The sequence below is a fragment of the Lathamus discolor genome, chromosome 1 (assembly GCF_037157495.1).
Source record: "Lathamus discolor isolate bLatDis1 chromosome 1, bLatDis1.hap1, whole genome shotgun sequence".
NCBI lineage: Eukaryota > Metazoa > Chordata > Aves > Psittaciformes > Psittacidae > Lathamus > Lathamus discolor.
In genome coordinates this window covers 119,137,387-119,161,732 of record NC_088884.1, presented here as the reverse complement: position 1 = coordinate 119,161,732, position 24,346 = coordinate 119,137,387, and the positions used below count along the sequence as shown (strand labels likewise).

Here is a 24,346-nt window from a genome sequence, read left to right as displayed (position 1 = left end):
GCCATCTCTTAGAGCAGCAGTTACCAAAAATGGGGCCCAAAACGTTTGCATGTAGTCTGAAGCTGGTCCAAACAACCACATCAGTTTAATAGCATTTCCAGTTAAAAACTTATACGGGTACAGAATGACCCAAAATTGAGTGCAGACAACATCTTACAAACCAAAAGTGTCTAAGCACTTATCGTAATGTTAAAGCAAAAGCAAACAAACAAGCAAGAAACAGCTTAAAAATTCACAGCAACCTTTATTTCTACAAATGGCACATGAAATCTCCACAAAGTTGCCATTTGCTTCTGTTTGCTTTTGAAACTCATGGATCTAAAATTGCCCAAGATCGCCTTGTTTAACTTCTGAGAGACAGATTAAGCAGTACAACCAACTTTCAGGCAACTGAAGTCTTCACAAAAAGCCAAACAAGGCCTAGTACTGAACTATGAATTCATACACCGTAATTCACATACCATCCTAATGTCCAGTTCTGCTATCTCACCCACCTCTACAAATGACTCCCAAAGGTTTCCTTGAGTATTATTTTCAGCCATCTGATTGAAGTTTAAGCCTCTGGCATTATGGAATATACTTAGAGCTTTAAAAAAGTTCAGATATTCAAAGCATTTTAAAACCACATATTAATATAAGCAAAAGCTGAGTGAAATACTACTCGAAGTGAAGCAAAATGGTAAAACAGACTTCAAAATAATTAAGCATCAAAAAATTAGAAAACTGTCAGTTTCTGGAGTCACGTACTCTTCTGCACCCCCTCTGCTTCCGTACAGAGGCGAAAAAGATGACAAAGCAATAGCGAAATTTGCAGGGAAAACTATACGTAGCTTTAAGATGTCATTGTCTGGACGCATGCGGTAACTATTTATGATATATGCAATGCTCCTAATTACGAAGAAAACACAGGCTTTAAAATACAATTTATGTTTTGACATTATTACTGTAGTTGCTCCATGCACAAACCAGAAGCAAGCTAGTGCCTAAGAATGATACTGCCTAGAGGCTCAGATTGTCAAGTGACTTTGGATCACACCCCCACAGACTCAGTTAGCTGTCTTTAGTTTAAGACAAACATCTGGCAGGAAGAGAAAAGGAAGAGCTACAAACATATGAATTCCAGCAGAACAGAAATCTTGTTGACATCGAAAACCCAGGATGTTACTGTAATCAGAGCAACCTACACCTATAGCCGTACTTTCACTCACATGGAATACCTATTTAAGAATAATTAAGCTGTATTTGCGTATCTGAAGCATTATACCAAAAAAATCCAAACAAACAAACAAGCAAAAGCACACTGAAAACCCTCAGCATGAATAACAAATAATAGTCACATGCAGAACCTGATCTCACAAATTAAGTGTCTCACAACACTGGATACATTACTGTTTTCAGTCTTCACAACTGACTTAACACTGGTGCTTCCATTTAAGTACTCGCAGTTGGTGGTATGCCTTTGCTTCAACTTAGTTTAGCCAACAGACTGAGTCCACTTACTTAACTCGAAACGTAGCAAGTCACTAGGAGCTGAAAAAGCAGAGAGACTTGAAAGAGGATAACCAGACTGCAGAGGAGAAGATGCACTGAGTATTGATTTAACAAAAAGGACATGGCATCAACTCTTTATTTTTTCCTGAAGGCACCTTGGCACGTTGTATAGCTTTTGGAAATATCTAAATCTGTAGCCAAATAAACATAGACAGCTAACCTGCTGAAGCACGTTCGCAATAGGAATCTAAGCAATCATCTGTATTTCAGGTTAAAATGCAGAACATCTGCTTTGCAAAGACAAAAGTTTATATCTAAACTTAAGCATTTGTACTACTTCTGTACATTCAACTTAATTCTAACTTCAAGCTAAACACAGGCTGAACAAACTACAGTTAAATAAACCAGAATATTATACCACATCCATCTCTTAAAACAAACTCTGATATTTGGAGCACAGAAATTATTAAGATCTACAGTTGTGTTTATATACACATCAGGGTATTTACATATATATATACATATGTATGTATATGTACACAAACATACTTTTTTGAAGAGAGCTGTACTTTGTTCATTGGCAAAAAGGCAAAGTCCAATGTAAAGAATTGGTTTCAAACACATTTTAAACACTTATATTAACCAACTGAAATACACTCTGTTGAAGAAACACAGCCTTGCACATGAATTTAAAAGAAAGATTTACCATTTGTTGACCAGAATTGTCATCAAAAAGTCAGTGATCATCAACACACTACCTTTTTGTTGTTTATAAACATGCAGGTAACTGTTCAGTGGAGACACACTCCTGCATGTAAGCTTCAAATTTTAACATGTCATTCTTGCAACACGCTTGCTTTTTTATTTTTTTACACAAGTGTAGGTAAACAAAAAGAGCTACCCAAAAATCTGCAATCATTCTGACAAAGCAGTCTGTCCCTTCAATAATTTACAAAGAGTAACTTAGAAACAGCCTTGGATTAAGAAAAGACATGCACAAAACTTCACATTCATGAGAAGGTATGACAGTACTTAAGGAGATTTTAGAGAGGTAAGAAGGCAACATAAAGATTTCTTTGTTCCCACCAAATGTAGGTCTGCTGTTGCAACAGAGGAAGTGAAGACAGATTACCTTACTATAAGGTGACTATACTTTGACTACATACTGCTTTTCTAGTTAAGAGGAAGAGTTTGATGGCCACAAGATCTACTTTCAAACTCTAAGTGACTTTCACCCTTCCTCATAAAAGCGAAATAAAGACTTTAGAATTCACCAGAATTTGCCGATACATTTCAAACTCACAAATCTGTTAAGAGATTACCACGACCTCCTCCCCTCCCCCAGCGTAATTCATAGCTTCCAATTTTATGAGGCTGAAAGCCGTTGCACATTCATGCAATTATCAGCTAGCAGAACTACTTTTAATATGGTAACTTCACTGAGATCCAGAGCTAGAGGCATAAAAATCTTACAACTCAGATTTCCAAGAAGTCAAAAGGTTCGATTACCTGCCCTAAAGTCCTTTAGCACACTAAGGGCTCAAAGCAGCAAAAACATAAAATAAAGGGACACAGAACAGCTGTACTAGCTTAGTTAGGTCTACTCAAGACTGCAAACCTATATTGCACAGAGCATTTAAACCATTTTAACCCTTTGTTAAAATCCCATTTTAATTAGTTCAAGTCACCATACTAAACTAAACATATTTTAGTAAAGTTAGCCTTATTTACATTACTCACAGGAATATTCATCAGTTTATTATACAGATCACCTAGATGAACCAGTAAGGATTTTTGACGTATCAATCCTGTTGAGATAGCAGACACAGCAACGGAGTCGCTCAGAATGCATGCTTATAAAGAAATGTTGGTTGGGTTACAGTACTATTATCCAAAAGATACTTCCCATCCATGCTATCCATAATAAGCTAAAATGAAGACGGGAAAGATAACAGAATTGCATTGCTTCTTTATCTGTAGAAACTTACTTTGTAGATACTTACGGGAAACTAAGGCAGAAGTAAGCAAACACCACTCTATTGATTTCTTACTTTGGTCAGTCCATTATAATGCATGACTGACTAAGCATTATCTTTTTCTTAGTACCAACAGAAAGTTTAACAGATATGGTTTTGCTTGCCCTTAATACCTTGAATAAAAGTGGTTTAGAACCTCCACACCACTAGCTAGTTCAAGTAGTTTATTAAAAGTGGAGCAACTAGACTGGGAACAACATACGCTTGTTTATTTTTAATGATGGATGACATTTTAAATAAAACTAGTCAAGTCACCTTCAGGAAAAATTTGTACAACATTGGATTGTAAAGCACACAGTTTAAAGATTACAAGGGCCATGAAACAAAGTGTTACACAGACGGACATAACATCTATCTAGTAAGATAACTGGCCCTCAATTACCCTAATTTGTAGAGCTGCATGTATGTATTCAGCATTTTCTTCTTCTCTTTGCCCTGCTAGGTCACTCAGCTCCTATTTTACATGAATCCAACTACTAAATCCTCACATCAATATAGATTCAAGCACAAAAATAAATGGCAGGAGAGCTTCAGCTTTATTCTATGTTGAAGTGGCAAACAAGATGGGCTGACAGATTTCTTTTGCTCTCCAGTACATTGCTCTTCACTCAGAAGACCCTTCTACTTTATCCCATTTGACTTACCTAATGTACTATGAAGTTTTAAATTAGTGTGCCTTTTACTTTCAACATTAACATTCATGTCTTTAGTTTTTAAGACTGTATGAAGCAGACTACTTCGCAACAAAGACTGTGTATTTTCTTTTGTTTCAACTCCTAGAAACAGTTTTGTAGAACTGACACACAGAAATATACTTTAAATATCTCTACATTAATTAAAATATCATTTCCCAGTGTAAAAATCTGACCACGTTAAAAACCTAAGAGATGAACTCTACATGGTTCAGACAGAATGGGAGTGACAAGGCTTGGCATTTTTTTCAGCAGGCAAAAGACAAAAAAGAATTCACCTTATCTATTTGTGCAGCCTGGCAATACAATCACAGAACAAGATATTAAACACATGCACTCAAAGTCATCTGATCCCAGAGCTTATTTCATAATTCTAAGAAAATCAAAGACTCACGACAAAGTTAATTCCTCTTTTGCAGCCTTAAGTTTATTACTGGTATTACATACAAATGTTTGGTAGCAGTTTTGTCCCCATAAGAGTACAAAAAGAGCCAAGAGAGGAGAGTCTATACTGAAACTAAAAGGAAACAACTGGGACAACAATTTCAGAGACTCAGAAAAGCTTTGATTTTGTACAACAGTTTAAACATAACAGCTTACAACTGCCCAAATACCTTTGCAGGCACACAAAACAGCTTTCTGATTAATTTAATTTATTCCTATGCAGCTTTCACACTATATGGCACTGTATTTAAATTGGAAAAACACACTTCCTCACTCCTTCCCACAGTCCTCGGATCCCAATCCCTTCAGTGACATTAAAACCCCACTGTTCTAATCACATAATTATAATAGCATGTGAGGAAAACTGTTCTCAAAGTCCAGGGTAAAAGAAATAAACCAGTGGAGAACATAAACCAATGAGACTTTTTTGTATGTCGAGTTTTCTTGTACAAAGTAGTAAGAAAAACATGTTTGATTAGGAAACACTGAAGTCCTCTGTTAAGACAGACTAACAAACATGCAAACATTGGCAAACACTTGTATACGCCAAGTTTTTAATGTTCAAGTGAGTTTCAACAGAGCTTGGAGAGCTGAAAAGCACTGGGTCAAGCTTTTTCGTAATGAAAGGACATCAGACATTTCATCCAATGATGTTAGAAGCTACACCCTTTTTTAGTTAAAGTTTTCATCCATCATACAGGCAGGTCAAAACTTGTCAGAATTCCACAGGCATCTCTAATTATTACAAACAAGACAGAATTAGAATGTAGCGGCATATTTCTGAGCAAGACTTCACAGTTAGGCAAATGCTCATTTCATTTACCTTATAAATATGCTTTTGATTCTTTTTCTTAAACATAAGGAACCAAGATGATGCATCATGTAGTGCTACATCGCATTCCCACAAGACTGGAACTAATATGCTTCCTTCTGAAATGACATTATGGCAATCTGTGCTGTCTGATGCTCTGCAAAAATAATGGCATTTCTCTTCAAAGGAGCAACCCTACTTGCTATTTCCAGGTTCAAAAAGAAAAATTTGCACTGCATTGCCTTGCAAAATTAAATACTTCTCATGCTTGAGTGTATACAAATACTGCATTTAGAAGAAAATAAATGTGCCTTTTCATGCCTGAGCAGCTTATGGACGAGATTCTGATGGAAGTACTAAACAGAATGTGAGAACAGAGAAAAGCTTAGTTTTGTAACCAGAGAACTCTGAAGAAGAGGTTGTACAACTACCTCTTTACTCAGTCTATCAAAAACATATAATCAAACCTGCTCAAGTGCTTGTCACAAAATAGCTGAAGAAGACCCAATCAAAAAATAGAGAAGAAATCATGTTTCATTGCTTACATCTGAACTGTACATCATCTAGATGAATGCCTCCCTAATGACAGCAATAAGAAAACAAGAAACTAAGATTACTTCGTTGCCCAGCTTCCCAAGAAGGTAACTGAAGTCAGTATATTGGAGTTCAAGTGTTCTAAACTATACTGTGCTCACATACTCTTCCCAAGCACTTGGTAACAGTACAACATAAAGTGGTAATGGTTTCTTGCCTCTTTCTTAAGCTACCTCTTAAAAATCAGTACTTGGCTTGCCATTTCCATAAGTCAGTAGGAAACAAGACCCTTGAAAACTTGGCACAGAAGTTTTGTGGTGCAATGCATACTGCTTTAGGGTAAAACAAAAAATTACCTGGCAGTGAAAAAAAGAAAATTGTAGCATTAAGGATTAAAAATAACAAACACAAAGCAAGATTAATAGAAGCTAAATATTAGAATTTGAGACTACGAGATTAGTAAACAGACCTAGATGTTAATTCCAAGGAGTTTGTTTTTTGTATTTTGTTTATAAGCAGCCTTGATTATCACATATTCTGAGTTTAGGTCACACATGCAGGTGTTAACTTGTACATGACAGTTAAAATAATTAAAGTGCACTTCACCTTCATTGATCTCAAAATAAGCCAGTAAAATTATTGGCATGCCAGCAAAAACCTTCAACTTTTATCTGTGGCCACAGACAAAAATTACCTAACATTTCAACTTGCTGTAGAGAACTGTCATAATATTTTGACTGAACAAGGGCTCTGACCCAGTCAACAAGAGCACAAGTTTCATTTACTGTAACTACGAAATAAGCACTACACTGAAGAACAAATTATGTAAGGAAAAGATAACTTAGCAGCATCAAGGTCATCAGGCTTAGAAATAGTAAACCTGTTTACTTGCAGGTGAACCCAAATTCATTACCACTTCCAGGTGTACTTCTGTTGCCCCCCTAGACACAGGTACATCTTTATTGACATTCAGTTTTAATTTTATTTCATTAAAATTTTTACATTATGTTACTGGTAGATCTTAGTTCAATGACAAATCTTAAGAAATATAAGCTTTTCCTCACTGCAGTGCTATTTATAAAATAATCATGGGCAATTCAGCAGAAGCAGAAAAACTGCCCACTGGTAAGTGCAGTATTTTCCAGTAAGAGCTGTAATACGGATGCATTTCCATCTCATGAAGTTTTATACTTTACAGCCATGCTCACTATACAGCTACCCTGAAAGCATAATCAAATGGCCTTTGATGTTATTTTCAGAACGTATTTTTATTTTTATTATTTTAAATACATATTTCTACATATTTAAATTAATTTTAGTTATAAAGATAATATCAAACATGTTTAAAACTATACTTTTAATATATATTTAAATGCTTTAATGCTTTATGAATAAAACTGCTGCTTTAAAAATCAGTATCCTCAAGGCTTAGAATCAATAATTTGAAATTATACACTTGACTGTGCACTACAGAGCACCCAAAACTTTACACTATTTAACATTAAAAAAACTTGCCACTATTAACACAACTTTCAGACAAAAAAGTTATTGCAATGTGCAATATCTGCTTTGGGTTTTATAGTAAGCTTTAACAATAACTTATCAGCTTTGAAGGAGTTCTTCCATTAAAGCTAAAACCAGAACACAAAATTAGGTAGATGCTTATTTCACCAATATTCAGGATGTTTATGTCATTTATTTTTAAACTGATGAAGTTCCACACCTCTAAACAGGATTTCAGCAGAACAGAATAAAATGTTGAAGCTATTATCAGTATTTCTTTTAGAAATCATCCTTCACTGCAAGTCAGCACAGGACTGTTGAAGGTTAGAGATTTCCTTAAAAATCTAAGTCTCAGCAGGTATCAAATATATGTGGGCAATTAACTTGCCTTCATATTTCCGACTGAAATACAAAATAGAAAGAAAACCAATCCCAAATTCTATAAACTGTACCACAGCACCCTCTGCTGGACAGCAAACATGAGAAGAACAGTAAAATATATCGATGTTAAGGGAAAGAACTCAAAATTGCATACAGATGATTACGGAAGTATAACTTCTTTTTCTAACACACAGCAAATAAGATATCATCTATACAGCATACAGCAATACTGTAGCGATTTTTCAGTTTCAACCCAAGTTGCTTCTTTGCTATTTACAACTTCAAATCAGAACGTGACTAACTTTCTTTACTTTTAGGCATGTTACACCCAAACCTAACACCACTTAGAAGCAGCTTGCCCTGAACAATTTGATACTTATTCATAAAAAAAATTAGGCTATCAAGTCTCTCATTTTAAAAATGCTTGTTGTCCTGTTTAGGACTAAAATTTTCTGATTAAAAATCAGTATCCTCAAGGATCAGAGACAAGAATATAGCAGCATTCTTGATTATGCGTTACAGAGCACACAATTCTTTACGCTATTTCATGCTCAGAAATATCTGCCACTGCTAGCATGCCTTTTATACAAAATTGCAATGTGCAATCACATTATGCAACTTTAATAATAATTTCTGAGCTTCAAAGGAGTTTTGCCATTAAAGCTCTAGAAAACTACGTCAAGTGCAGTCTGCTATGCATTGCATTGGAACTTTAGCATTTCTGATAATGGTATTTTGTTAGACAGCAAACAAAATTCTTACCCTGTTAAAGCTGTGCTCATGAGAATCTTCCAGCTGTCCATTGCTAGTCACAGGAATTTCTGCCGCTGAGTTTTTTGGAGACTCTTGAGCCATTGCACCTTCCTACAGTATAAGAAGAAACAGGTTAGCATTTGTCTTTAATTTCCAGTGAGTGATCTATATGAAAATACTTAATGTATAGGTCTCATGACAGCTGATTTTATTTCAAACTCCTACTGTAATATTCTGATATACTAGGTCTGTATATATTCATTTAACCACACATCCAAATCACATTCATATGCTAGCACAACTCAGAGAGAAGTAATAGAAAGCTTCAAGATCCAAGAGAAAAGAAACACTAAAATTTAACCCATTGATAAGGGGGTGAGGGGGGGGCAAACATAAATGAGACATGTGGGGCCAGACAAATATTTTCTACGCACACTTGACACAGAGTATTTTATGTACCTCAAGCTGTAAAAACATGAATTTGGCTAAACAAAACAAAACCAAAAAACACCAAGAAAAATGAAAAAAAAAAAAAAAATCCCCCAAGATTGTACCAGCTAAAACTATAAAAAGAAAGTCATGATTCCAAACCTCAAAATAGTTTAACTTGCTCATTTTAGCATAATATAGTGCCACCTTCTGACTGAACTGTTGGTATACAACTCTCACTCAGCCAACAGCAGTAAATCTGAAGTGAAACGCAGAAACAAGAACTTAAGAGCACTGATGCAATTCCAGAATCAAAGTTTCAAAATGCAGCTGCATTATGAACAGTAGCAGCAGCTGTGAAACCACTGCTTTCAAGAATGACCTAAGGTGTGAGACATTCCCAGAAGAAATCTATACCTGCAGAGGGTGTTTACAGGCACCTAAAGAGGGAATGGTACCCTAACACTCTCCAAAACTAAGAAACCAAGAATTTCCAAATGTTCAGGCTTACATAAAAGTCACCGGCAGTGTTCAAACCAGCCCCTACACCTGTGCCAGACTAACAAGTTACACCATCAACAAGTACCTGAGAAAAGGGTGTTTTTTCCCTTAAAAGTCCTAAAAAGGGAGCAAGCTCTTTTCAGTCAAAGGATCAGGAAGAGGCCAAGTGCCTGAGATCACAGCTACTAAAAAATTTCTACACGCACAGAGAACAGATTTCAAATCACTTAAGAGAAAATCAGTGTGCTGTGAATTCAAGAAGTGACTTTAACACTCAAACTTACCCCACCAATCCCTGTCATTTAGGATTTAGTCAGCACCTTCTTTCAGCACTGGGAAGGAATAAGCTCACATGCCACATATTAAACATTGGCCTAGCATACAAAGTTGCTCAGATAGCCCAGTCTTCACCTACCCAACACAAAGCAGCTTTTTTGGGGGTCATCCTATATACAACAGAACAAACTCCGAAGTCATAGCCACTAAGTAAATGAAAATACTGAAACGCACCAAAAAGGTCTATGTTTATCTTCTGAGTACCTTTAAAGTAGCAATTTGTTTCATTTCATAGGCCATCTCAAGTTGGAAGGGACCCATAAGGATTGAGTCCAAATCCCTGTTGCTATACAACACCATTAGATCAAATGTTTTAGTTATCAGTCATATTAGATATTAATTTAGGAAATCTGTCCCATAGCTTAAACTCCTTAAGACTGCTTCTAAATCTCACACCTGCTTGAACTCCCAGACAGCAAGGAACTTGACACAGTCAAGCGGGGTATTTTTCTAGATGCTTGGCCTGTCACAGCTACCTGCACAACACTGAAATGTCAGCACAGGCTTACACAGCTATTTTTGTTCTTCTTTCTGCAAATTGTCAGGAAAGTGTCAAGGGGAAGCCCTGTACTGTCAGGGGATACACTTCATTTGGCAGGGATCACAAAGCTGCATCTCCAAATTTAATTAAAGGCAAAACAAATATTTGGCTTGGATCCTTTTCATCAAGAATCTCAAATCATTTTGCTAATATCGTACACTGATGTATGTTTATGCATTTCTTCAGAGATATACATGCTCACACATATACATTTCTGTAGCAAATATTTACATTAGAAAACAAAAATTCATCAGCTTCTCTGGACAACTTCTAGTATCTAAGACAAGTAAGAAGCAATACACATTTTTTTAGGCATTCTTACTGAAGTCAAATCTATGTACCAAGTTCACAGAAAGCAAAAAACAACTCGCTGACTTCAGTTTCAAGTTAGGTATGCACTAAAACGTTATTTCCCATTGCTGAAAGAAAGACATTTCATTACTCTGCTTTCCCAGTCCCTACTGTGAGCTACAGTGTCCCATCTCCCAGCCACTCACCTGACTGCACTGTAAACACATTCAATTCACTAGCCTGGCAACAGACCTTTCCACCAGGTTATTTTTCCCCCAGTTTCAGTGAGTTGATTCAGTTTGCAATGATGCCAGACAACCACCAAAGATATGAAATGAGCAGCTGAAAAACGGAAATAGGATAAACTGCTAATTTGGTGCGGCCAAAACAAGAAATCATCACCTCCATTTTAGTCAACAGCCAAAGCTAACACTGCTGACAAGAACAATTCCTTGCCCTTTTTTCTCCCCTTTACCCCTAACTCTTCCCCCCAACAGCTTTCCCCATTCCCCTACCTGCTCCCTGGGTCAGAACAACTCATTTGTACAGAAAACAAGATTGCAGAAACACTGCATGTTAAAAGAAGATGCCCAAGGCTCAAAAAGTGGATAGGTAATATTCCCATTCAAATTAGTTCATCACACACTCTAAGACTTGCATCTATGAAACAGAAGGTGTGACAATACAGTAAGAAACTGAGAATTAAAGATCGCTCTCAGCCACAGCATCAGCTTACTTCTGCAGTGCAGCATCTCACAGAATTGTGTAATAGTCTGGGCTGGAAAGGACCTTAGGATCATCCAGCTCCAACCCCCATGCCATGGGCAGAGATGTCTCACACTAGACCATATAACTTAAAGCTCTGTCCAACGTGGCCTTGACCAAATACTTACTCTAACTGTAATCTACTGCCAAAACCAGCAGCCATTTCTCTTTGCCTCTGGATGCGTGCTCCTGCAACCTCACACAACAATGGTAATCTTACTGATCTGAGATGAAACTAAACCATCAAACCACAACAGTACTTCTGTTGAAACACTGAGTATGATTGCTGAATCAAGTGCCCTTTGGTAAGTGGAGCTCACAGCTGATTTAAACTAAGTATATAAAAAAAACCCTGAGTCCAGGGGAAAGGGGAGGGAAAGGGGAGGGAAAGGGGGGGAAGGGGGAAGAGCCTAAAGTAAATCTAAAGAAGTTCCTAAATTTGTATTGATGTATTAGGTATGAATGACTAATGCACAAAAGAAAATCCCCCCAAAAGATTCACCATTCCAGCAGCAGATCCAGTGCCTTATTATAGTGAAGTTGCACAAAGATTGCCGCCTTTTAAATATCAACCCTTTCTTCCTGCAGTACTTGCACATTTCAGACTCTCCCACACCTAAATCTATTCAATTTGCAAAGCAAATACTGCAGCACACCAATAAACTACTGGTTGAAGTAATCCTTTGTTATGCACTAATTGTTCATCATAGTGTCTCAAAAGCAGCCCCACCCATTCAAGATAATGTGCATGGACTCATACCCCCATACTAACTTCCCTGTGCCCTGTATGTGAGAAGTTTTGGCCTGAAACTGTTGCTGGGAATGGTTGACTTCACACTAATATAATGATCATCTCGGTCGGACTGAACCTCTTCTGCAGCTGGATGAGACTCATCAAGTGCTATGGATTCACTGCTGTTTTCTGACATATCAGAACATGAGATAGGTTTGGCATGCATCAATAGATCTGAAAAGAGCCAGATGTTGCACCTTACAGAAACCAAAGTAGACTTTCAGAAAGCATTTATTTTACATGTTCTTCTGAGGCAAACAGAAACCTCCTTCTTTTGATGGTGAACAGGTCTTTCTCTCTCTAAAATACAACCAGGACTAGGAATACAGTCTAGCACAAGCTTCCACTGGCAAAGCAACCTTCCCCACACAGAAAGCTAAACTTGCGACATAAAACCCAGGAGGTCAAACAAGGTTCTTCTGCTGTTATTTACTGTCACCTGCCAACAATACATTAATTGTATCCTACCATTACAAAGATCACAATTTTATTAAGACATGAGATTTACTCAAACATCGAGAGTTTATATTCATGTTAAGCCACTGGAACCTAGGAAGTTAAGTCTGTTACACCTAACTAGAAACAGAATCCCTTTCATTTTATTCTCAAAAAAATAACCCCCTAACCTACACAAGGCAAAGAAAGTCAGTAACATTGAGCACATGTGCAAGAAATCAGCTCTGTGAGTACAGTGATCATGAAAGATAAGTTATGTACCTAAAAGAGCTTCAATAAGAAGCTAAATTTCATTTCTAATAGCTGGTAACTACAGGTGACACTGCAACCCACTCAGCTGTTTGAGCGGAGGAGACAAACAATCATCAAAAATTAAACAGTCTATCAGTATTGAGCATAATTCACACATGGCTTCATTAAGTCTTGCACCATTTTACACACGCTCAGCCACATCCCAGATTAAGAAAAACTATGACGAGATCATTATTTTTATTGATATTGTGTTTCCTAAGCTATAAGACATTTCAATTAAAGCAAATAATTAATAAGGTAAGCAGCTCACATGACAAAGGAAATAAGGACACACAGGCTGAGAAACTGAATCAGCTAGATCATCTAGATAATAGTACACCAGATAACCTACTACTTTACTTCGGAAAACCAAACACACAAAACAAGACATTTTTTCTCCAGAAAAACAACTCATTCAGGGCTACCACTGAATAAAGTTGGATTTTTCCCCAACCAATACAAAATGCCTTGAAGTAATTAGAAAACAAATATAATTTGTCTTTTTTAATTTTCTATAATTCTTTTGAATATGAAAGACTGTACAGCAGACATGCTGCTTTCCCCAGAGTCCTGTCCAAACTCAGCCTGTGGCTGAAAACAACCTCCTGCTCAACAGCTTATTTCTGAGCAGTTAACACATCTCCATTATGGACTAGAAGAGTGTAATTTCTTTCCTTTGCTGGTTAAACAAGAAGCTCAATTCATCTTGTACTGCAGTCTTGTTACAACAATTTATACTTCAGTTTGATCCTGGACTTACGTTTCTACCTCATAAACTTACATACCACGGTAATGCTGTCTAAAACTATTAAATGATACAAGCAGCGAAAAAGATTTTCTTGATTGCCTTAAGAACTCTTAACAAGGCACAAATCATGTCATAAACCCTTACAGAAGACACTGCATAATGACAATTAAGTCTGTAAAATCCAAATTAATTCACTATTCATGTTACAACTTCCACACACACTTTTTTGCATAGTATTCTTCTCCCATGAGTAGTAGCAATACTTTCAACACAGCTCTGCAGGATCACACAGACCAACTTCAGGACATGAGAAGGGAAAAACTGTAGATTAAAGGCAGCTTTTGCTGTAAGTTTAACTGCACATTCTAGTTTAACTACAGAATTTGCTGATGACTGCTTCAGTGGCAAAAAAAAAAGGGCATGTAAACATCACATGCTGGATGTAAGGGTAAAAAAATTACATGTTTACAAAGATTCAGAAGGCAAGATATTCATGTGAAATCATGCAAACATGGTTTCTACATACATGTATTACCTATATTTAAGGTTCCATTAAAAAAAATGCATAGAGACTTTTGCATCTCAGTGCTCTTGTAGGTATTAGAAAGGCTCTTTATAAGAGCTCGCTGATCTTCAATGCAGTGTGAACTCCGCGTTATCAATTACCTTTTCACTAAAGCAGCCATGACTTTAAAACATAACAGGTGTTCAGTGTACTGGGACATTTGTTACTATCACCCGCAATTACAACAAATCAAAGATCTCCTATTTGGAAAAAACATGCCTGATCCATACTCTGACATTAATCTGAGCCTGAACCCCTGTCCTCATCACTCATGTCCCTCTGGATTATCTGGTTTTTCCCACTAGACCAATCCTGCAACTCCACACAACTACTGCACCAAAGTAAAACAGAGAGACAGAACAGACTGAAAATCTCCCCTCATGGCAAAGCCACTTTAAATGCATAGCTGACTACGACCTCAGTTATAGCTCACCATAACTAAAAGTGAACAATTTTAAAGTTTTGGGGATTTATATACATAATTTCTTCAAAGTACAAAGTAAAATGGAAAGCAAAGCAGGAACTTATAAACAACAAGCCTCCTTCAGGATGACGACTTCAGAGACATTTAACCAATTATAGTTAGTGGTTATAAGAGCACGCATGTGGACTTTTAATTAAAAAAACATGAATTCTTACTTGCTTATCCATGCAAATATGAATTAAATCTCATCAGCAATAAATCTGCTTTGAATAAAGGATTTATTCTTCATATAGTTACATTACTTAAGTAAATGACTTACAAGAACCACACGATCCTCATCGATTACACCTGCTTTTCAGAGCAGGATGCACTGCTTCTTCACTTAAGTTCTTAAGTTAATTGCCAATAAAGCAAAAGCAAGATATCTTTTGTCCAAATAAAGTTAATTACACTTTTATTACTCCACGGCATAGACAAACAATGAATGTTTTTGTAACACCACACTAAATGCAAGTGCTGGTGGAAAATAATGATAACACATTTCCTTAATTTCAATTTCTATGAACACTTATCACTAATTCTTGTCAACATTAAGATTAATTGGTTTCTAAGAAGAATTTAAAGAACTGTATCAAACGATTTCTGCTGCAATCACATCACAGTTTCCTCCTTATGATCTTGAATTCCCTGGCTGCTCCACTTGCATGATCTACTTATGCTTGAAAGTTACAAGACATGACGAAGGCAAGGACTGAAGAGCTGGGCTGCCACTAACTTCCACACTCCCTACTCTAGGTCAACCTGCCCCTAAATGCCTTAACACTCTGCTCATCTCCGCATTAGCTAAGGCATGGATTCACATTATGGTTTCAATGACTACCAAAACAGAAAGCAGCAGCTGATCAAGATATTGCCTCAGCTTCCAGTTTTTCCAATCTAATGCTCTTCTGTATTAGTTACTCCTTACATTTTAACCATATGTGCATACACACATACATGCATAAACATACATATGAGCCAGAGAGCCGTTTAGAGTCCCACTGATCAAATTACATCCTCCCCCGACCCTGAAAAAAAACCCTTCTGTTATCTTGTCTAGAGAATCAACACTTAAATAACAAAACAAGGGCAAACTCCTTGTCAGGAGTTCCACCAAGCATAAAAAACACGTTAGACGCTGGTAAGACACCTGGTTCAGATGAAAGGCTATGAGGGGGTTTCAGGGAAAAATGATGGATCGGAGAGGTACTGCAAGCAACACCGGAAGAATTGCTTCTGGTTTGTAAACACCCCAAACGTAACAACTGCTTGTCACACACCACCGCAGTGTTTCCGTGTTTTAAGAACATTAAGCCAGCTGCAAAAAGACAAATTGAAACGCTTAAACCAGTAACCGTCAGGGTGCTCAGTAAGTCCCAGGGGCATGAAATTTATGTAGCATCTGAAGTTTGCTTCCCCCACTTAACGAACAGGTGCTCTTTCCCCCTCTCGAAAGCCACCTTCTGCCCGCCCCCTCCGGGTGCCCACCACCACCCGAAGCGGAGATCCCGCCATAAACAGGCAGGGAGATGGGCAGACCGTAAACGGCCCCGCGCTCCCGACCCACAGCCGCCAGCACCCGTGGCAACGGGCAGGGCAGCCGGGGGCAGCCCCCGGGGGCGACTGCGGGCTCCCCCCGCTCCGCCGCCAGGCCCAGCCGCCCGCTGCCGGCGGGCAGGGATCGCTGGGGAAGCGGAGACCGCTCCCGCGGTGTGACACGTAGGACCAGACGGAGCGGGACGTGCGGTAAAACCCCGCTGCTGCGACTCCCGCGCCGGGCCGGGCCGGGCCCGACCTGACCCCCGGGCCTAAAGGCCTGGCTCCAGCCTGCCCCTCACCTGCCAGCGGCACTGCTGCGACCCCGGAGGTGTCGTGCCGAGGGGGAAGGGATAAAGGGAGGGGGGCAGGAGGAGGAAGCCGGGCAGGGCGGCGCCGGCGCCCCTTCTCCAGCTTTATTTTCTTCCTCCTCCGGTACCAGGAGGAGCCGGAAACACTTGGCCGGAAAGGCGGCTGACGGCGGCGGGCTGCGGCCTCTCTAGGCTGTCGCCTGTGTGTCTATGGTTGCTGCCCCGCCGAGCCGGAGCCATAGCAACCAGAGACGGGGCCTCAGCGGCCGGCAGCGCCGCCTGTCTTGCCTACTGCGCTCTGCCCTGCCCGCTCCCCGTCTCCTGCCGGCGCTTTAGTTTCACTCCCTCCGGCAGATGCTTCTGCAAGGGCGGCCCTGGTTCGGAGGCCCGGAGGCAGTGAGGGGCGTCCCCCCCAGTGCTGTGGGCGCTGCGGGAGGCGGTGGCCCCGTTCCCGTGGGGCGGGTGTGGGTTCACTGCTCCCAGCCGTGCTGCCGGCCGTGTCTCGCCCTCGGCGTGAGGCGCGGCTGTCGGCCGGCTCCGCAGGCGAGGCGCTGTCGTGCGGGGCTCAGCTGTAACGGGGTGGCTGCCCCAGCCCCTGCCAGCTGCCGTGCCCCTGAGGTCAGAGCAGGGGACCGGACACCGGCCTCATCCAAGGCGTCCCGCAGCCGAAAGCGGCAGAGCCCCAGTGTGCCTGCCCGGGTGCGCGGCTCTGGAATTCGGCCCTGGCACCATGGCTGAGGCTTCGGGGAGTCCCCTGTCCCAACCCACAGTGAGGAAGAAAAAAAGCATATCTATCGAGGAGAAAATTGACATCATAAGCGCGGTGGAGAGCGGTGAGAAGAAGGCAGACATTGCAGCCAAGTATGGCATAAAGAAGAACTCGTTGTCTTCAATCATGAAGAACAAAGAAAAAGTTTTGGAAGCCTTTGAATCCTTACGATTTGATCCTAAAAGGAAAAGGCTAAGGACTGCTTTTTACACCGACCTGGAGGAGGCATTGGTGAAGTGGTACCGAATTGCTCAGTGCTTGAACGTGCCAGTAAACGGTCCTATGTTGCGCCTCAAGGCTAATGATTTTGCCCAGAAGCTCGGACATAATGATTTTAAATGCAGTAATGGCTGGCTTGATCGTTTCAAGTCAAGGTATGGATTAGTTTTCAGAGCTCAGCCTGCAGAAGCAGCTGCTACTACTACAGTAGATGCTTCAACACTTTGGTACCAAAATGTTCTTCCTTATTATTTAAATGAGTACCAGCCAAAAAATGTGTTTTACATTCAGGAGACTGGATTGTTGTATCAGATGTTACCACATAACACATTTGCATTTAAAGGGGAAACTTGTTCTGTAGGTGAACTAAGCAAAGAGAGAATAACTTTAGTGGTGGGTACAAATATGGACGGCTCCGAGAAACTTCCTTTGCTTATTATAGGAAAAAACAAAAGTCCACACTTTTCCAAAGATGTGGAGTCACTACCTGTGGATTATGTAGGAAATGATATGGCATGGATGACTTCAGAAGTGTTTGAACAGTGGATGCACAAACTTGATGACAAATTTCAAGCACAGCAGCGACGAGTAGTTATTCTTGTTGATTCTCTCCCCGCTCACACAGAAGTAAAGAACCTGAAGTCTGTCAAATTAATGTTCTTTCCTCCAGACCCTTCTTCATGTACAACTGTGAAACAAAGGGTTATCAGAAGTCTGAAGATTAAATATAGGCATTGTCTCATCAAGAGATTTGTTGACTGTGTAGAAGGTAATGAAGAGTTTATGCTGCTTCTTCGTGATGCAATTGAGATGTTGTACCTGTGCTGGAGGGAAGTAACACCAGAGACCATTGTAAAACATTATAAAGAAGCAGGATTCAAATTAGAAACCAAGGCAAATGGTGACGACACAGAGGCTGGAAGTGATTTTAATTTGCTTGCGCATGCACAGGCAGCTGGAGTGGAGTTTCCAGAAGGTTTATCTTTGGAGGAATATGCAGCTCTAGATGATGGCTTGGTAACTTGCGAAATGCCCACAAATAATGAAGGGCTGCGTGCCAAAGAAAGTGAATCAGATAAAGCTGGGACATTTGTTTGCAATGAAGATGAGGATGAAGATGATCAATTTCAGGGAGCTGAACAGCCTTTACCATCAAAATCTGAGGCTATGAATGCTTTAGATACCCTTCGAAAGTTTCTCAGAGGTCAAGACACGGATGATTCTCTTCATGATTCCCTAGCTGACTTGGAGAATTTTATTCAACATGTAGTATGTAAATAAGTAATTTTAGCAAAGTGTGAAAGCATGTAGTTGGAGGAAGAAAAAAAGAATTATATAAAGAATTGTATAAACATAGAAATATATAAAAAGGAATCATATATAAGTAAACACAAATAGGCAGTTTAATAACAAGTGTTGCTGCAATGTTGTCTAGTGTACTTTTCTTAGGTGCCTAGATGTACATAATGAAAGAAATTTGAACTTATGAAAAAGGGCTGCGAACTGGAGTTTTCCACAAAATCAGGAGGAAAGAACACAAAATTTGGGGTTGAGAGAGGAAATAAGTTGAACCTTTAAAATGATAACCGTAATAAGTACGGTGGAGGCAAAAGCAATTCTCTGAGCAGTTCAGTGCACTCAGGATGAACCGGTGCCCACTTGGAATTCTTTCTTCAGGAAGAGATTTAACACTTCTTCACAGTGATAGTATCACTGGTGTCTCTGGTATTGTTGACAGTAGAACAGTAAATATTTATCAGCGTGGTGCTTTTGATACTTCAACAAAAAATGGAGTAACATAGAAAATCCATGCTGGAGTTCTGAGAACTAAGGGTTGTTTAACGTGGGGTTTTTTGTCCTTGTTCAAGAATTCTGGTCATAGTTTATTCTTGCAGCAGATGATAAACAGCAGAAAGTTAGCAGTTTGGGATGGGTGTTGTTTTCTTAAAGCTGCTCATATGTGTATACAGAGGAATGGCATGATCATTTATGTGAGAGTCAAAAGACAAACAAACCTTTACGTGGTCTTTGAAGAGGTCAAAAGGGAAGGTCATTCTGTCCCCTTCAGCCTCTCTGGTATTTGGATTTGATGTAGGTCTTTCTGTGCAACTCCATGTATTTTTACAGAACACAACCAGCTGATGCAGTATCTGCAAACCCTTACCAACTCTTGTTTTATTTACTATACTTGATGGTTGTGCTGTAGGATTCAATGCATGGATGTGGTTTATTATTATAACTGACATGAGCAGAGGTGCTGTTTGTGTCAGTGCAGTGTTGAGTAAATCAGAGTACATTTACACATCTTCAAGTATGCATTTCAAGCAATGTAATCATACCAGAGCCAAAAATTGCAATTTATATGTGACATACTGCTCCTGACTTTTTTCAAAACCCATTTAAATATTTTCCATATCTATCAATTTTAATTTTCTCAAAAGTTAGAGATAATTTTTCTAATTTAGAGGAAGAACAAAATATTTCATGGAAGCCCTTTTAGGGTACCTGTGTAATAAAGAATCTGTTATGGTGCCTATAAGCCATGAGAAACAATCTCTTGCTTATTTGAATCTTCAGTTTTCAATAAATTGGCTGAAGTTTTTTGACTGTTCTTTCTGGTGGGGACAGTTTATCCACTTGTAAAAGCATTTCAGAAAATGAACCAAATTGTTGGAAGACTGTGAAAATATGGGGGGGGGGGGAGAATGGACACTCATGAGAAAATGCCTATGGCTAAACTGTGTGAATGTTTTCCTAGAACCCCTACAAAAAACCCTCTTGTTATGAAATATCTGATGTGAATTCTATTCAAAGGATATTCTGATAAAACAAGAATTATCTGTTGAAATTCCAATAAATAAAATCCCACCCAGAGATGTATAGATTCTGTGAAAGAGGTATCCCTCTGCATTATCTGTTCTATTATTAAAGTACAGATGGAAAGCCTTTTAAATCCAGAAGCTGTATCAGATAAATCAATACATTTTCCTTGCTCAAATACTTTAGAACAAGCTTATAAAAAGTACTTTTTATTTTGGCTAAGCTTATTTGAAGTTCATATAAATCACACAGAGCCCTATGGATAATTTTCCTATAGTACTCTTATACTTAAAATGTGTGGTTTTCTTTGCTGCAGCCCCTGCTAAAGGCAAGTTTAGAAAAAGACATCTAGTATACGTATAGTACATGTGTTTATTCTTTAAGATTTTACTTCACATGGACTCACTGGCCTGGGATCCAGATAAGGAGACTCTCTGTCCCCTCTAAGAGAATTCTGAGTGTGAAAGTGTTGGATCTGAGTGAGAAAGACTTTTGTAAATAAGCAGTAAAATTGGTTAAATGAGGGTTCAATCTACCAGAATTGTAATCATTGCAAGATGAGGCTTAGAAAATCAGGAGGGAGGAAATAATGCTGGTAGCTGATAATGAAGGAAGTAAATTACTGAGTATTGTCATACTCCCTCATGAAAACTACAGGAAGGATTTACTAATTTGGCCTGTACTTTGAAGCTGAATTGTGTAACTTGCTTTACAAAACATAGAACCTGTCAAAATCCCATCTCTTTAGAGAATATATGATTTTTTCCTAGCCACCTAGTTCATTCTGAGAAACAAAGCAAACATGAACTCACTGAAATAGGGTTTCTTTTAGGTCAGACACTTTAAATTCTAATGCTATAGCTTTCAAAATTATTGAGGAGGCCAAGTATTTCTTTTCACCTGGAATTTGGTCACATTCGTAGTCAAACAGAGAATGTGAGATCCATTCTGAAGCTTGTTGCTCTTTCAGGTGTTTGTTCACAGGGAAATGCAGACTCCTTAGATCCAAAATGCTAGCAGCAAAAAAGGAAGTGGTACGCTATGTAAATGTTAGTCATTTTAGCCCATGTACACAGTTAGAGCTAGAGATTTTTTCATAGTGTCTAGGTAAACCACCAGGACACTGGCTTTTTATATCTGGGTAGGATCGTGTGGTGTGAGAGGAAAAACATTGCTTTAGACTGCGCCATGTTTAGAAAGAAGAACCTTTTCTACAAAAGGCAGGTTACTAAGGCTGCCATTTACTCTGATACTTCAGATATTAGTTTGGACAACTACGTGCTTTTTGCTGTATGCTTTTCCACTTAGATAATGATTGTGTGCTTTGGCATCTAGTCAGTGAGGTCACTTTCAGTAACCCAAGGTGACTTCTAGAGGCATGAACTCAAAGTATGAAGCTTTAAAAATATAACTGACATCCAAACAAGGGCAAAATTGAAAAAAAAAAATTGGAAAATATGTTTGATATAATCAAAAGCATCCTCAAAGTCATTTTTGTATCGTGCATACAAGGAGACACCTTACTGAAACCACTGCTTTCTTCTAGTGGGGTCAGTGCCTTGTACTTCTAAGCTGTATAAATGATGAACTATGATATTTCGCTGTTTAAAATTATATTTCTTTTCCACATTTTTTTTAACTATTGCCTTCTATCATTTGATATTCTAGCGTCGGTGTTAGGATCATTGGCACAACCTTCTGGCAAGCTGCTTTTCTCCATACTCTCCTTATTTCTAATATTATCTTTTGCAGGTGGTATTTTTTAATCGTACTATTTATCAGCTGCTGTCACCCTCTTGGTATGCATGCTCGTGATCTCAGGCCTGAATTTCTCCGTTGCTGTATTTAGTTGTCTTCCCAAATCTTTGCTTCATTTAGCTAAGAATATTTAGTATGTCCATATTTCTTTTTGTATTTTCTTTTTTAGAGGAGGGTGAGGAGTGCTTTTTCCAGCAGTCACCTGGGATGTCTGAAAGAATTGGTTATAAACCACGTAATCTTTCTCTCCCTTCAGGTGTCTCCATTTTTTCCTTTTGTCAGTGGTCCCTTCTGACCTGTGCTTCTGAGATTCTCAATTTGACATTTAGTATCTTCACCTATACTATTCCCTTTTCTCTTTCATCTCTTTCACCCCTATCTGCCTGTACAGCGTCCTTGCCATGGTTCACTTTAAATTTGCATTTCTAACTATCATACCCCTAACCTCAGCTATTTGGATCTTTCTTCCTTCATCTTTTACTGGCTACATCTAATGTTTAAACTACATATCAAAGTCCCTTTTCCTCCTTTCCATGATTTGATGTCTGTTTCTCCTCTCCAAAACCAAATAATCAACTCTTTCTGGAGACAGCCAGTTTTTTACTTTCTATTTTACTTGGCATATTTTCGTGGTACCCTTAGGCCAAACATTACGTAATGATTAAAAGCATGTTGCTTTCTCTAAATATACCTCTTTGCCTTTTGTTTTCTCCCATCATTCTGTATTCTTAGTACTTTCAAGTCTTTCCTTTGTTTGAACCTTACTGTTGCACTCCTGGTCACCAGCATGTATTTGACTTTTTTATTTTTAAGCCTTTTATTAAAAAATAAACCCACAAACAAAACTTTGTTACAATGTTGCATAAAATAAATCTGATTGAAAGCCAGCTCAGACATTAGCTGGTTTCTATCATAGAATCGTCCAGGTTGGAAAAGACCTTTAAGATCATTAAGTCCAACCATGTCAACTTTTTTGATTCGAATTTGCATTTTTGTTGTCTATTTTCACTGGTATTTTTCCTATTTCAGTAGTTGCTGGTGAGATTTCAAATATTTATGCCCTGTTCGGATTTGTACCCCACCTGTATGGCCTGGGGTCATGGAAGAAAGCAGGTAGATCATAACAACAGAGGAGTTAAAAGGTGAGGTCCTGGTCCATTGAGATTTCCCTGCAGGAACTCAAGAAGAACTTGTAAGTCAGGTTAAGCAGAACTTTTATTCAAAATCAATATTCAGAGTCCTCTGAAAGTCCACATCCGTACACAAATTAGCCACAGAAATTGGTACAAGAGATAACACCGCAGGTTATCTGAACGTAGGATGGCAAGAAATGGCCACCTATAATTCAGTTCCACTTCAGAATTAATTGATGGATATCAAATTTAGTGCTCTGAGAAAAAGTGGCAAAGAACATTACATATACAACATATGGCACAGACAAGCTTTACAATTCAAATTCTAGCAGAGACAAACCCTCAGTTTCCTGTGAGAGCTGAGAGTGAACAGACTCAGTGCATTATATGGCAAGTATATGCAGAGGAGCAGATGTGGTATAGACTGCAGACATGTAACAGTGAGACAGAAAAGACAAGTTACAGGCAGACAGAGCTACAGGATCTCAGCTCAGCTTGTTGAATGACTCTAAAGAACTGTCTATGCCCCATCAGAAGGGCTTTCCCTATGTGAGCCATTACCAACCGCTTTTTCGAAAATGCAAAAGAAATCCTCTTATGAACTGAAATTTAAGATTTGATAATTTATTGCCAATTTGGCACTGTTGTGCTTCATAGCTTTTATAGCACTTGGCACCAGAAACCAGAACTAAAAAAGGTAAAGCTGAAATAAATGCATAATGAAGCTTGTAGGTATTTATGCCATATTCTCACCTGGTATTCACTCAGCCCATGTAGAGTTAGGAGCCGTAAATCATACAGTACCTTCAAAGATGCCACAAAATCTAATTTAAAGCTAGCAACTTGCCCACTACAGCTAACAGGAGAGTTTTCGGCAAACTTAATGAAACCACCTTGCAATTTCATCCTAAATATTAAAGGTTAAACAGCTTTAGGGGGCTAAAAGGACTTTATCATTCCCTAACAATACCTATAC

At 38.8% G+C, this 24,346-nt stretch overlaps 2 protein-coding genes across 5 annotated transcripts in view; one reads left to right on the top strand and one right to left on the bottom strand.

Annotated features, from left to right (window-relative positions):
- The window catches only part of ARFIP1 (ADP ribosylation factor interacting protein 1), a 43,914-nt gene extending 27,041 nt beyond the window's left edge, over window positions 1-16,873 (bottom strand). Inside the window, exons 1-2 of one of the 4 annotated variants that reach the window (XM_065692857.1) lie at window positions 16,663-16,873; window positions 8,655-8,756 (exon numbers count right to left, since the gene is read on the bottom strand). In XM_065692857.1, the coding sequence (XP_065548929.1) occupies window positions 8,655-8,747 (93 nt within the window). In that variant the 5' untranslated portion in view covers window positions 8,748-8,756; window positions 16,663-16,873. Of the gene's footprint in view, window positions 1-8,654; window positions 8,757-16,662 lie in introns of those variants that run through there. The other 3 variants (XM_065692847.1, XM_065692862.1, XM_065692872.1) reach the window with 3 other exon arrangements.
- On the top strand, window positions 16,811-20,553 carry TIGD4 (tigger transposable element derived 4). Its single transcript, XM_065692835.1, has one exon. It carries the CDS (start codon window positions 17,402-17,404, stop codon window positions 18,938-18,940), a length of 1,539 nt encoding a protein of 512 aa, XP_065548907.1. The 5' UTR covers window positions 16,811-17,401; the 3' UTR covers window positions 18,941-20,553.
- Window positions 20,554-24,346: the final 3,793 nt, after the last annotated feature.

Coding starts and splice junctions, on each gene's coding strand:
- TIGD4 (XM_065692835.1), top strand. CDS start 17,402: ATGGCTGAGGCTTCGGGGAGTCCCCTGTCCCAACCCACAGTGAGGAAG.